Source organism: Heterodontus francisci, chromosome 20, assembly GCF_036365525.1.
Source record: "Heterodontus francisci isolate sHetFra1 chromosome 20, sHetFra1.hap1, whole genome shotgun sequence".
NCBI classification, from domain to species: Eukaryota; Metazoa; Chordata; class Chondrichthyes; order Heterodontiformes; family Heterodontidae; genus Heterodontus; species Heterodontus francisci.
This window is the reverse complement of record NC_090390.1, coordinates 57,207,084-57,220,876: the sequence shown is the minus strand read 5'-3', so window position 1 is coordinate 57,220,876 and position 13,793 is coordinate 57,207,084. Positions and strand designations below refer to the sequence as shown.

Below are 13,793 nucleotides of genomic sequence, written 5' to 3'. Positions count from 1 at the left end.
TTATGATGATGGTTATTAGGTCAGGGGAAGAAAGACTGTGGATATTAAATCCTTCCGAGAGCTTTTTGTTCTCAGTATTTTTTTCCTCACTGCTGTAAGCAGAAGAAAAGAATTCCCAACCCAAACACATCCCAACAATAGCTCAGTAAATCTACTGTAATTAAGCTGTGTAGAGCAGGAAAGTCCCATTGTGTCAGCTCATGATCTGCTCAGTGCTGACCAATGTAGGAGAGGGGTCCTGTAACAGCAGTTAGATTCATTAATTACAGTATGAAATGGCCATAACACTATATTAGGCTGCTGCCAAGGATGCCTGAATATCAACAAGTCAATGTGAGGTTGACATATTTTCGGGGTCCTTCAGACATGTGATACAGCCTGCCAAAATTGGTCATTTCTTCTCCCCTTTCACCCATGATAAGCAAGAGAGACACGTCCCAATTTCTCAGCCAGTAGCTTCATATGACCTGATAACCTCAGCCCAGTCACAGTCATACTTCATAGATAAATATAACACTGAAACAGGCCCTTCAGCCCACCAAGTTTGTGCCAACCAACAACCACCCATTTTTACGAATCCTCCATTAATCCCATTTTCTCTACCACATCCCCACAATTCTCCTACCAACTACCTAATTTAGGGGCAATTTACCTGTCAACCTGCAAGTCTTTGGCTGTGGGAGGAAACCAGAGTGCCCGGTGGAAACCCACACGGTCACAGGGAGAACTTACAAACTCCGCACAGGCAGTACCTTGAAATGACCCCGGGTCGTTGGAGTTGTGAGGCCGCGGTGCTAACTACTGCACCACCCTATTTCTTGGCTGATGTGTCTTCCTACCATGATATTGCAAATTCAAATTGCCTATCAAATGTCATCCTCTGAATGTTCAATGAATTAAACTTTTATTCCTTTTTGTTAAGTTCGAAGAGGAGAAATTTCGACCAACACACATGAATTATTAATCTTATGAAATTTATTATATACACCAGATGGACAAAACCCACAGATATTTCCACCCTTTTCCTTGGCACTGGTCGAGGTCACTGCATTTAAAGTGACCCAGGATCAACAGGATTTCCAGTCCTGTCTGAAATGTCCCAGCGAACCTCTACAGACCTGTCCCCTGGCTGGGTCTATTGGCAGCAATAGAGGCATGAAAATCAGGGCAACTATTAGCCATTATGTCCTCCAGCTGCCTCTCTGCTCTCAGTATCAGGACCTTCTGGCCTCCAATGGAGATCAACAACTGGAAAATCCTAACTAAAGGTTAAATTTCTAACGGAAACAAAAAATGTCAAACAAGATTCAAATAAACTTTGAAAGTCCAGGAGACAAAGGTCCCTCCAGATGTGTGAGGTTTCACAGTCAGACCACAACACCTTCATTTCTGAGCACTCCTGTGTTGGACATTAGGCAAATGGGAGAATTGGAGAATGAGGTGGGAGACTGAAAACATCCAGTCCCCCCTCATCCAGGATACACCTACTGCAGGTGCAGGTCAAACACCTCCAAGAAAGCTCTGGACATCCTGGATCTGTGTTAAAGAGGCAACAAATCAAAAAACTGCCACTTTGCACTTCTTCCTGACCTTTTTTGCCTGGGGAAATTACCCTTTTATATCTCAGTGTGCATTGTATAAAGACAACTGTTTTCAAGATTTCATTAGATTTTGCTCACATATTTCTACTTTGTACTGTCCGAGCAACTGTTTTGCAGAAAGAGCAAGTGAGCTTGTATGGTTTTAATACACCCTTATTCTCCTTTCATTCTCACAGGGTTTACATTAAGACTTGCAAATGGAAATAACAAGTGTGAAGGAAGAGTTGAAATTTTATACAATGGAAGATGGGGAACAGTGTGTGATGATTCCTGGACTATGAGCAATGCACATGTGGTGTGTCGGCAAATAGGATGTGGTGAAGCTGTTGCTACACTTCCAGTGGCTCACTTTGGTCATGGCACTGGTGAAATTGTTTTGGATGATATTAACTGTCAAGGTGATGAAGACAATTTGTGGGACTGTCCAAACAGTGGCTGGCTTTCACACAACTGTCAACATTCAGAAGATGTTGCAGTTAACTGCTCAGGTATCACATTTGCTTTATTTTCAATCATTCTGTTTTGAAATGTCAGTAAGTTATAGACCAATTTAAAATGACAATGTCAAGTTTCAAAGAATTGAATGATTTTTGGATACATAGAGGATACATAATGTGGAGTTGCAGAATGTAATTTATATAGTGTCAGCTAAATTATTTACTCAAAGTTTAAAGTGCAGCTTGAACTCACAACTGGCATGTAATAGGGATGAAATTAATGCATGGATTACAGGAAGCATCCAATAATATTACTGCGAAATAATTTTACAGTACCATTCCTTCTCAGCTGTGACTTAATCCACATAAAATATGTGACATTATCACACGCTGAACAGAAACACATGCAATGCTAATATTGGTGCAATCGTTCCCTCCCACCACATCATGAATTACCTCTTTTTGATTAAAAAAAATTAATTATTTTGATAATGCATTGCTACATAATACTTGACTGTTATTATTTTAGTCAGATATGAACTGCCACCATTTTTATAGAATGGAATTGAAATTGTCCCATAAGAGGCTCAGATATTTTTCCAATCTCCAAAGTATTAGGAGGGGGAAAGTGTGGATACTCATATTCTCTACAGATGAAAATGTAGAGGAAGAGTGCTTCTGCAGAGCTTCTCATTGGCGTTTAGATCTTAGTATTAACTTAGCATTAATGCTGGTGTCATGATAGGCCCCCACCTGCCGAAAATGAGGCACATTAATTTTGTCATAAACATTGATTGTAAACTGTTACTGGAGTGACGAAAGGACTTGTTCAACAGATCAGCCGTGGCTGGAAAAGACATTTGCATATTAACAGACATTGTTCAGAAGGACAAAGCACCCATTTCCTGATACATTCAACCCACAATGGACTTTTGATCACCAGACGTCAAAGAAGGGGGAGCACGCATTCCAGGTTGACTGCTAAGATGGCGAAATACACAAACCGACATGGTCAAACGAGCTCGTCGCATGACAAACCTACTGCACAACCTGAGTTTTTTGAATTTGTACAAACAGTTTAGGCAGAAAGCTGTTTGCTCCTGGATTTAAAAGACCTCTACTGGCTGGCTCCCCACTGCCTCTCCTGTCTGCTCCCATCTCTTTCTCAAGGAACTCCAGAACCCACTGAAGACACAAGAACCCCAGAGAGAGAAAAGTCTCCTTCAGTGAACAAAGTTTAAGAAGAATACTGAGCCCCAGCGAAAAGCAAGATCTACCTACAACCAAGGATTCTACAGTGAGCTTGAAGCACAGTAACAAAAATACCCTCTTCAAAGATTGCTTCAAACTTTTACACTTTATTTTTCTTCTGCACTTTCTGTCCCTATCTGCATGCATGTATTGCGTCTGCATGCCAGCATGGGTGCCTCTTGTATCCATAGGCGTTAAATGAATTTGAGTTTAAGTTTAAGTCTGAAAGGGAACCCTAGACCTCTTTCTCAACTGTTTGCAACAGCTGGTCAAGTGGAAGGTTGTCAACCTGTGATTTGAGCCAAGAAATAGTTGAGTGCAATGTGGAGGAACTGAGAGGAAAATACTCTGCTCTTTAAATTTGTATAACTGGTCAGATTCAGAAATACAATTTGCTGGTTATGATGATGGTTATTAGGTCAGGGGAAGAAAGACTGTGGATATTAAATCCTTCCGAGAGCTTTTTGTTCTCAGTATTTTTTTCCTCACTGCTGTAAGCAGAAGAAAAGAATTCCCAACCCAAACACATCCCAACAATAGCTCAGTAAATCTACTGTAATTAAGCTGTGTAGAGCAGGAAAGTCCCATTGTGTCAGCTCATGATCTGCTCAGTGCTGACCAATGTAGGAGAGGGGTCCTGTAACAGCAGTTAGATTCATTAATTACAGTATGAAATGGCCATAACACTATATTAGGCTGCTGCCAAGGATGCCTGAATATCAACAAGTCAATGTGAGGTTGACATATTTTCGGGGTCCTTCAGACATGTGATACAGCCTGCCAAAATTGGTCATTTCTTCTCCCCTTTCACCCATGATAAGCAAGAGAGACACGTCCCAATTTCTCAGCCAGTAGCTTCATATGACCTGATAACCTCAGCCCAGTCACAGTCATACTTCATAGATAAATATAACACTGAAACAGGCCCTTCAGCCCACCAAGTTTGTGCCAACCAACAACCACCCATTTTTACGAATCCTCCATTAATCCCATTTTCTCTACCACATCCCCACAATTCTCCTACCAACTACCTAATTTAGGGGCAATTTACCTGTCAACCTGCAAGTCTTTGGCTGTGGGAGGAAACCAGAGTGCCCGGTGGAAACCCACACGGTCACAGGGAGAACTTACAAACTCCGCACAGGCAGTACCTTGAAATGACCCCGGGTCGTTGGAGTTGTGAGGCCGCGGTGCTAACTACTGCACCACCCTATTTCTTGGCTGATGTGTCTTCCTACCATGATATTGCAAATTCAAATTGCCTATCAAATGTCATCCTCTGAATGTTCAATGAATTAAACTTTTATTCCTTTTTGTTAAGTTCGAAGAGGAGAAATTTCGACCAACACACATGAATTATTAATCTTATGAAATTTATTATATACACCAGATGGACAAAACCCACAGATATTTCCACCCTTTTCCTTGGCACTGGTCGAGGTCACTGCATTTAAAGTGACCCAGGATCAACAGGATTTCCAGTCCTGTCTGAAATGTCCCAGCGAACCTCTACAGACCTGTCCCCTGGCTGGGTCTATTGGCAGCAATAGAGGCATGAAAATCAGGGCAACTATTAGCCATTATGTCCTCCAGCTGCCTCTCTGCTCTCAGTATCAGGACCTTCTGGCCTCCAATGGAGATCAACAACTGGAAAATCCTAACTAAAGGTTAAATTTCTAACGGAAACAAAAAATGTCAAACAAGATTCAAATAAACTTTGAAAGTCCAGGAGACAAAGGTCCCTCCAGATGTGTGAGGTTTCACAGTCAGACCACAACACCTTCATTTCTGAGCACTCCTGTGTTGGACATTAGGCAAATGGGAGAATTGGAGAATGAGGTGGGAGACTGAAAACATCCAGTCCCCCCTCATCCAGGATACACCTACTGCAGGTGCAGGTCAAACACCTCCAAGAAAGCTCTGGACATCCTGGATCTGTGTTAAAGAGGCAACAAATCAAAAAACTGCCACTTTGCACTTCTTCCTGACCTTTTTTGCCTGGGGAAATTACCCTTTTATATCTCAGTGTGCATTGTATAAAGACAACTGTTTTCAAGATTTCATTAGATTTTGCTCACATATTTCTACTTTGTACTGTCCGAGCAACTGTTTTGCAGAAAGAGCAAGTGAGCTTGTATGGTTTTAATACACCCTTATTCTCCTTTCATTCTCACAGGGTTTACATTAAGACTTGCAAATGGAAATAACAAGTGTGAAGGAAGAGTTGAAATTTTATACAATGGAAGATGGGGAACAGTGTGTGATGATTCCTGGACTATGAGCAATGCACATGTGGTGTGTCGGCAAATAGGATGTGGTGAAGCTGTTGCTACACTTCCAGTGGCTCACTTTGGTCATGGCACTGGTGAAATTGTTTTGGATGATATTAACTGTCAAGGTGATGAAGACAATTTGTGGGACTGTCCAAACAGTGGCTGGCTTTCACACAACTGTCAACATTCAGAAGATGTTGCAGTTAACTGCTCAGGTATCACATTTGCTTTATTTTCAATCATTCTGTTTTGAAATGTCAGTAAGTTATAGACCAATTTAAAATGACAATGTCAAGTTTCAAAGAATTGAATGATTTTTGGATACATAGAGGATACATAATGTGGAGTTGCAGAATGTAATTTATATAGTGTCAGCTAAATTATTTACTCAAAGTTTAAAGTGCAGCTTGAACTCACAACTGGCATGTAATAGGGATGAAATTAATGCATGGATTACAGGAAGCATCCAATAATATTACTGCGAAATAATTTTACAGTACCATTCCTTCTCAGCTGTGACTTAATCCACATAAAATATGTGACATTATCACACGCTGAACAGAAACACATGCAATGCTAATATTGGTGCAATCGTTCCCTCCCACCACATCATGAATTACCTCTTTTTGATTAAAAAAAATTAATTATTTTGATAATGCATTGCTACATAATACTTGACTGTTATTATTTTAGTCAGATATGAACTGCCACCATTTTTATAGAATGGAATTGAAATTGTCCCATAAGAGGCTCAGATATTTTTCCAATCTCCAAAGTATTAGGAGGGGGAAAGTGTGGATACTCATATTCTCTACAGATGAAAATGTAGAGGAAGAGTGCTTCTGCAGAGCTTCTCATTGGCGTTTAGATCTTAGTATTAACTTAGCATTAATGCTGGTGTCATGATAGGCCCCCACCTGCCGAAAATGAGGCACATTAATTTTGTCATAAACATTGATTGTAAACTGTTACTGGAGTGACGAAAGGACTTGTTCAACAGATCAGCCGTGGCTGGAAAAGACATTTGCATATTAACAGACATTGTTCAGAAGGACAAAGCACCCATTTCCTGATACATTCAACCCACAATGGACTTTTGATCACCAGACGTCAAAGAAGGGGGAGCACGCATTCCAGGTTGACTGCTAAGATGGCGAAATACACAAACCGACATGGTCAAACGAGCTCGTCGCATGACAAACCTACTGCACAACCTGAGTTTTTTGAATTTGTACAAACAGTTTAGGCAGAAAGCTGTTTGCTCCTGGATTTAAAAGACCTCTACTGGCTGGCTCCCCACTGCCTCTCCTGTCTGCTCCCATCTCTTTCTCAAGGAACTCCAGAACCCACTGAAGACACAAGAACCCCAGAGAGAGAAAAGTCTCCTTCAGTGAACAAAGTTTAAGAAGAATACTGAGCCCCAGCGAAAAGCAAGATCTACCTACAACCAAGGATTCTACAGTGAGCTTGAAGCACAGTAACAAAAATACCCTCTTCAAAGATTGCTTCAAACTTTTACACTTTATTTTTCTTCTGCACTTTCTGTCCCTATCTGCATGCATGTATTGCGTCTGCATGCCAGCATGGGTGCCTCTTGTATCCATAGGCGTTAAATGAATTTGAGTTTAAGTTTAAGTCTGAAAGGGAACCCTAGACCTCTTTCTCAACTGTTTGCAACAGCTGGTCAAGTGGAAGGTTGTCAACCTGTGATTTGAGCCAAGAAATAGTTGAGTGCAATGTGGAGGAACTGAGAGGAAAATACTCTGCTCTTTAAATTTGTATAACTGGTCAGATTCAGAAATACAATTTGCTGGTTATGATGATGGTTATTAGGTCAGGGGAAGAAAGACTGTGGATATTAAATCCTTCCGAGAGCTTTTTGTTCTCAGTATTTTTTTCCTCACTGCTGTAAGCAGAAGAAAAGAATTCCCAACCCAAACACATCCCAACAATAGCTCAGTAAATCTACTGTAATTAAGCTGTGTAGAGCAGGAAAGTCCCATTGTGTCAGCTCATGATCTGCTCAGTGCTGACCAATGTAGGAGAGGGGTCCTGTAACAGCAGTTAGATTCATTAATTACAGTATGAAATGGCCATAACACTATATTAGGCTGCTGCCAAGGATGCCTGAATATCAACAAGTCAATGTGAGGTTGACATATTTTCGGGGTCCTTCAGACATGTGATACAGCCTGCCAAAATTGGTCATTTCTTCTCCCCTTTCACCCATGATAAGCAAGAGAGACACGTCCCAATTTCTCAGCCAGTAGCTTCATATGACCTGATAACCTCAGCCCAGTCACAGTCATACTTCATAGATAAATATAACACTGAAACAGGCCCTTCAGCCCACCAAGTTTGTGCCAACCAACAACCACCCATTTTTACGAATCCTCCATTAATCCCATTTTCTCTACCACATCCCCACAATTCTCCTACCAACTACCTAATTTAGGGGCAATTTACCTGTCAACCTGCAAGTCTTTGGCTGTGGGAGGAAACCAGAGTGCCCGGTGGAAACCCACACGGTCACAGGGAGAACTTACAAACTCCGCACAGGCAGTACCTTGAAATGACCCCGGGTCGTTGGAGTTGTGAGGCCGCGGTGCTAACTACTGCACCACCCTATTTCTTGGCTGATGTGTCTTCCTACCATGATATTGCAAATTCAAATTGCCTATCAAATGTCATCCTCTGAATGTTCAATGAATTAAACTTTTATTCCTTTTTGTTAAGTTCGAAGAGGAGAAATTTCGACCAACACACATGAATTATTAATCTTATGAAATTTATTATATACACCAGATGGACAAAACCCACAGATATTTCCACCCTTTTCCTTGGCACTGGTCGAGGTCACTGCATTTAAAGTGACCCAGGATCAACAGGATTTCCAGTCCTGTCTGAAATGTCCCAGCGAACCTCTACAGACCTGTCCCCTGGCTGGGTCTATTGGCAGCAATAGAGGCATGAAAATCAGGGCAACTATTAGCCATTATGTCCTCCAGCTGCCTCTCTGCTCTCAGTATCAGGACCTTCTGGCCTCCAATGGAGATCAACAACTGGAAAATCCTAACTAAAGGTTAAATTTCTAACGGAAACAAAAAATGTCAAACAAGATTCAAATAAACTTTGAAAGTCCAGGAGACAAAGGTCCCTCCAGATGTGTGAGGTTTCACAGTCAGACCACAACACCTTCATTTCTGAGCACTCCTGTGTTGGACATTAGGCAAATGGGAGAATTGGAGAATGAGGTGGGAGACTGAAAACATCCAGTCCCCCCTCATCCAGGATACACCTACTGCAGGTGCAGGTCAAACACCTCCAAGAAAGCTCTGGACATCCTGGATCTGTGTTAAAGAGGCAACAAATCAAAAAACTGCCACTTTGCACTTCTTCCTGACCTTTTTTGCCTGGGGAAATTACCCTTTTATATCTCAGTGTGCATTGTATAAAGACAACTGTTTTCAAGATTTCATTAGATTTTGCTCACATATTTCTACTTTGTACTGTCCGAGCAACTGTTTTGCAGAAAGAGCAAGTGAGCTTGTATGGTTTTAATACACCCTTATTCTCCTTTCATTCTCACAGGGTTTACATTAAGACTTGCAAATGGAAATAACAAGTGTGAAGGAAGAGTTGAAATTTTATACAATGGAAGATGGGGAACAGTGTGTGATGATTCCTGGACTATGAGCAATGCACATGTGGTGTGTCGGCAAATAGGATGTGGTGAAGCTGTTGCTACACTTCCAGTGGCTCACTTTGGTCATGGCACTGGTGAAATTGTTTTGGATGATATTAACTGTCAAGGTGATGAAGACAATTTGTGGGACTGTCCAAACAGTGGCTGGCTTTCACACAACTGTCAACATTCAGAAGATGTTGCAGTTAACTGCTCAGGTATCACATTTGCTTTATTTTCAATCATTCTGTTTTGAAATGTCAGTAAGTTATAGACCAATTTAAAATGACAATGTCAAGTTTCAAAGAATTGAATGATTTTTGGATACATAGAGGATACATAATGTGGAGTTGCAGAATGTAATTTATATAGTGTCAGCTAAATTATTTACTCAAAGTTTAAAGTGCAGCTTGAACTCACAACTGGCATGTAATAGGGATGAAATTAATGCATGGATTACAGGAAGCATCCAATAATATTACTGCGAAATAATTTTACAGTACCATTCCTTCTCAGCTGTGACTTAATCCACATAAAATATGTGACATTATCACACGCTGAACAGAAACACATGCAATGCTAATATTGGTGCAATCGTTCCCTCCCACCACATCATGAATTACCTCTTTTTGATTAAAAAAAATTAATTATTTTGATAATGCATTGCTACATAATACTTGACTGTTATTATTTTAGTCAGATATGAACTGCCACCATTTTTATAGAATGGAATTGAAATTGTCCCATAAGAGGCTCAGATATTTTTCCAATCTCCAAAGTATTAGGAGGGGGAAAGTGTGGATACTCATATTCTCTACAGATGAAAATGTAGAGGAAGAGTGCTTCTGCAGAGCTTCTCATTGGCGTTTAGATCTTAGTATTAACTTAGCATTAATGCTGGTGTCATGATAGGCCCCCACCTGCCGAAAATGAGGCACATTAATTTTGTCATAAACATTGATTGTAAACTGTTACTGGAGTGACGAAAGGACTTGTTCAACAGATCAGCCGTGGCTGGAAAAGACATTTGCATATTAACAGACATTGTTCAGAAGGACAAAGCACCCATTTCCTGATACATTCAACCCACAATGGACTTTTGATCACCAGACGTCAAAGAAGGGGGAGCACGCATTCCAGGTTGACTGCTAAGATGGCGAAATACACAAACCGACATGGTCAAACGAGCTCGTCGCATGACAAACCTACTGCACAACCTGAGTTTTTTGAATTTGTACAAACAGTTTAGGCAGAAAGCTGTTTGCTCCTGGATTTAAAAGACCTCTACTGGCTGGCTCCCCACTGCCTCTCCTGTCTGCTCCCATCTCTTTCTCAAGGAACTCCAGAACCCACTGAAGACACAAGAACCCCAGAGAGAGAAAAGTCTCCTTCAGTGAACAAAGTTTAAGAAGAATACTGAGCCCCAGCGAAAAGCAAGATCTACCTACAACCAAGGATTCTACAGTGAGCTTGAAGCACAGTAACAAAAATACCCTCTTCAAAGATTGCTTCAAACTTTTACACTTTATTTTTCTTCTGCACTTTCTGTCCCTATCTGCATGCATGTATTGCGTCTGCATGCCAGCATGGGTGCCTCTTGTATCCATAGGCGTTAAATGAATTTGAGTTTAAGTTTAAGTCTGAAAGGGAACCCTAGACCTCTTTCTCAACTGTTTGCAACAGCTGGTCAAGTGGAAGGTTGTCAACCTGTGATTTGAGCCAAGAAATAGTTGAGTGCAATGTGGAGGAACTGAGAGGAAAATACTCTGCTCTTTAAATTTATATAACTGGTCAGATTCAGAAATACAATTTGCTGGTTATGATGATGGTTATTAGGTCAGGGGAAGAAAGACTAGATATTAAATCCTTCCGAGAGCTTTTTGTTCTCAGTATTTTTTTCCTCACTGCTGTAAGCAGAAGAAAAGAATTCCCAACCCAAACACATCCCAACAATAGCTCAGTAAATCTACTGTAATTAAGCTGTGTAGAGCAGGAAAGTCCCATTGTGTCAGCTCATGATCTGCTCAGTGCTGACCAATGTAGGAGAGGGGTCCTGTAACAGCAGTTAGATTCATTAATTACAGTATGAAATGGCCATAACACTATATTAGGCTGCTGCCAAGGATGCCTGAATATCAACAAGTCAATGTGAGGTTGACATATTTTCGGGGTCCTTCAGACATGTGATACAGCCTGCCAAAATTGGTCATTTCTTCTCCCCTTTCACCCATGATAAGCAAGAGAGACACGTCCCAATTTCTCAGCCAGTAGCTTCATATGACCTGATAACCTCAGCCCAGTCACAGTCATACTTCATAGATAAATATAACACTGAAACAGGCCCTTCAGCCCACCAAGTTTGTGCCAACCAACAACCACCCATTTTTACGAATCCTCCATTAATCCCATTTTCTCTACCACATCCCCACAATTCTCCTACCAACTACCTAATTTAGGGGCACTTTACCTGTCAACCTGCAAGTCTTTGGCTGTGGGAGGAAACCAGAGTGCCCGGTGGAAACCCACACGGTCACAGGGAGAACTTACAAACTCCGCACAGGCAGTACCTTGAAATGACCCCGGGTCGTTGGAGTTGTGAGGCCGCGGTGCTAACTACTGCACCACCCTATTTCTTGGCTGATGTGTCTTCCTACCATGATATTGCAAATTCAAATTGCCTATCAAATGTCATCCTCTGAATGTTCAATGAATTAAACTTTTATTCCTTTTTGTTAAGTTCGAAGAGGAGAAATTTCGACCAACACACATGAATTATTAATCTTATGAAATTTATTATATACACCAGATGGACAAAACCCACAGATATTTCCACCCTTTTCCTTGGCACTGGTCGAGGTCACTGCATTTAAAGTGACCCAGGATCAACAGGATTTCCAGTCCTGTCTGAAATGTCCCAGCGAACCTCTACAGACCTGTCCCCTGGCTGGGTCTATTGGCAGCAATAGAGGCATGAAAATCAGGGCAACTATTAGCCATTATGTCCTCCAGCTGCCTCTCTGCTCTCAGTATCAGGACCTTCTGGCCTCCAATGGAGATCAACAACTGGAAAATCCTAACTAAAGGTTAAATTTCTAACGGAAACAAAAAATGTCAAACAAGATTCAAATAAACTTTGAAAGTCCAGGAGACAAAGGTCCCTCCAGATGTGTGAGGTTTCACAGTCAGACCACAACACCTTCATTTCTGAGCACTCCTGTGTTGGACATTAGGCAAATGGGAGAATTGGAGAATGAGGTGGGAGACTGAAAACATCCAGTCCCCCCTCATCCAGGATACACCTACTGCAGGTGCAGGTCAAACACCTCCAAGAATGCTCTGGACTTCCTGGATCTGTGTTAAAGAGGCAACAAATCAAAAAACTGCCACTCTGCCCCTCTTCCTGACCTTTTTTGCCTTGGGAAATTACCCTTTTATATCTCAGTGTTCATTGTATAAAGACAACTGTATGAAAGATTTCATCAGACTTTGCTCACGTATTTCTACTTTGTACTGTCTGAGCAACTGTTTTGCAGAAAGAGCAAGTGAGCTTGTATGGTTTTAATACACCTTTATAATCCTTTCATTCTCACAGGGTTTTCATTAAGACTTGCAAATGGAAATAACAAGTGTGAAGGAAGAGTTGAAATTTTATACAATGGAAGATGGGGAACAGTGTGTGATGATTCCTGGACTATGAGCAATGCACATGTGGTGTGTCGGCAAATGGGATGTGGTGAAGCTGTTGCTACACTTCCGGTGGCTCACTTTGGTCATGGCACTGGTGAAATTGTCTTGGATGATATTAACTGTCAAGGAGATGAAGACAATTTGTGGGACTGTCCAAACAGTGGCTGGCTTTCACACAACTGTCAACATTCAGAAGATGTTGCAGTTAACTGCTCAGGTATCACATTTGCTTTATTTTCAATAATTCTCTTTTGAAATGTAAGTACGTTATAGACCAATTTAAAATGACAATGTCAAGTTTCAAAGATTTGAATGATTTTTGGATACATAGAGGATACATAATGTGGAGTTGTTGAATGCAATTTATATATCGTCAGCTAAATTATTTACTCAAAGTTTACAGTGCAGCTTGGACCCACAACATTCCGACTCAGAGACACACTGGCATGTAATGGGGCTGAAATTAATGCATGGATTACAGGAAACTTCCAATAACATTACTGCAAAGTAATATTACAGTACCATTCCGTCTCAGCTGTGACTTAATCCACATAAAATATGTTACATCACACACTGAACAGAAACTCATGCAATGCTAATATTGGTGCAAACTTTCCCTCTGTTAACCGTGGCACAGAGTCAACACCTTGTCCACAGCTACAGTTGCTGGCTTAGTACAAAGAGGGGGAACTCAGTCCTTTCTTTAACGATCAATTTACTTTATTCACATTGTTGTACAATGTAAGAATAAGGCTTATACACTCAGTTAGACAAAAACATACAACTCCCCTGAGTTATACAGTTAATACCAAAACTAGCTAGAATTCATAAGCATACCCACTAGGTTCCTCTGACCTTT

General features: G+C 41.0%; 1 protein-coding gene across 1 annotated transcript in view; it reads left to right on the top strand.

Annotated features, from left to right (window-relative positions):
• The window catches only part of LOC137380875 (deleted in malignant brain tumors 1 protein-like), a 50,746-nt gene extending 37,557 nt beyond the window's left edge, over positions 1 to 13,189 (top strand). Inside the window, exons 13-16 of the mRNA XM_068053283.1 lie at positions 1,778 to 2,089; positions 5,466 to 5,777; positions 9,154 to 9,465; positions 12,840 to 13,189. Of these exons, the coding sequence (XP_067909384.1) occupies positions 1,778 to 2,089; positions 5,466 to 5,777; positions 9,154 to 9,465; positions 12,840 to 13,189 (1,286 nt within the window). The remainder of the gene's footprint in view (positions 1 to 1,777; positions 2,090 to 5,465; positions 5,778 to 9,153; positions 9,466 to 12,839) is intronic.
• The last annotated feature ends 604 nt before the right edge of the window (positions 13,190 to 13,793 follow it).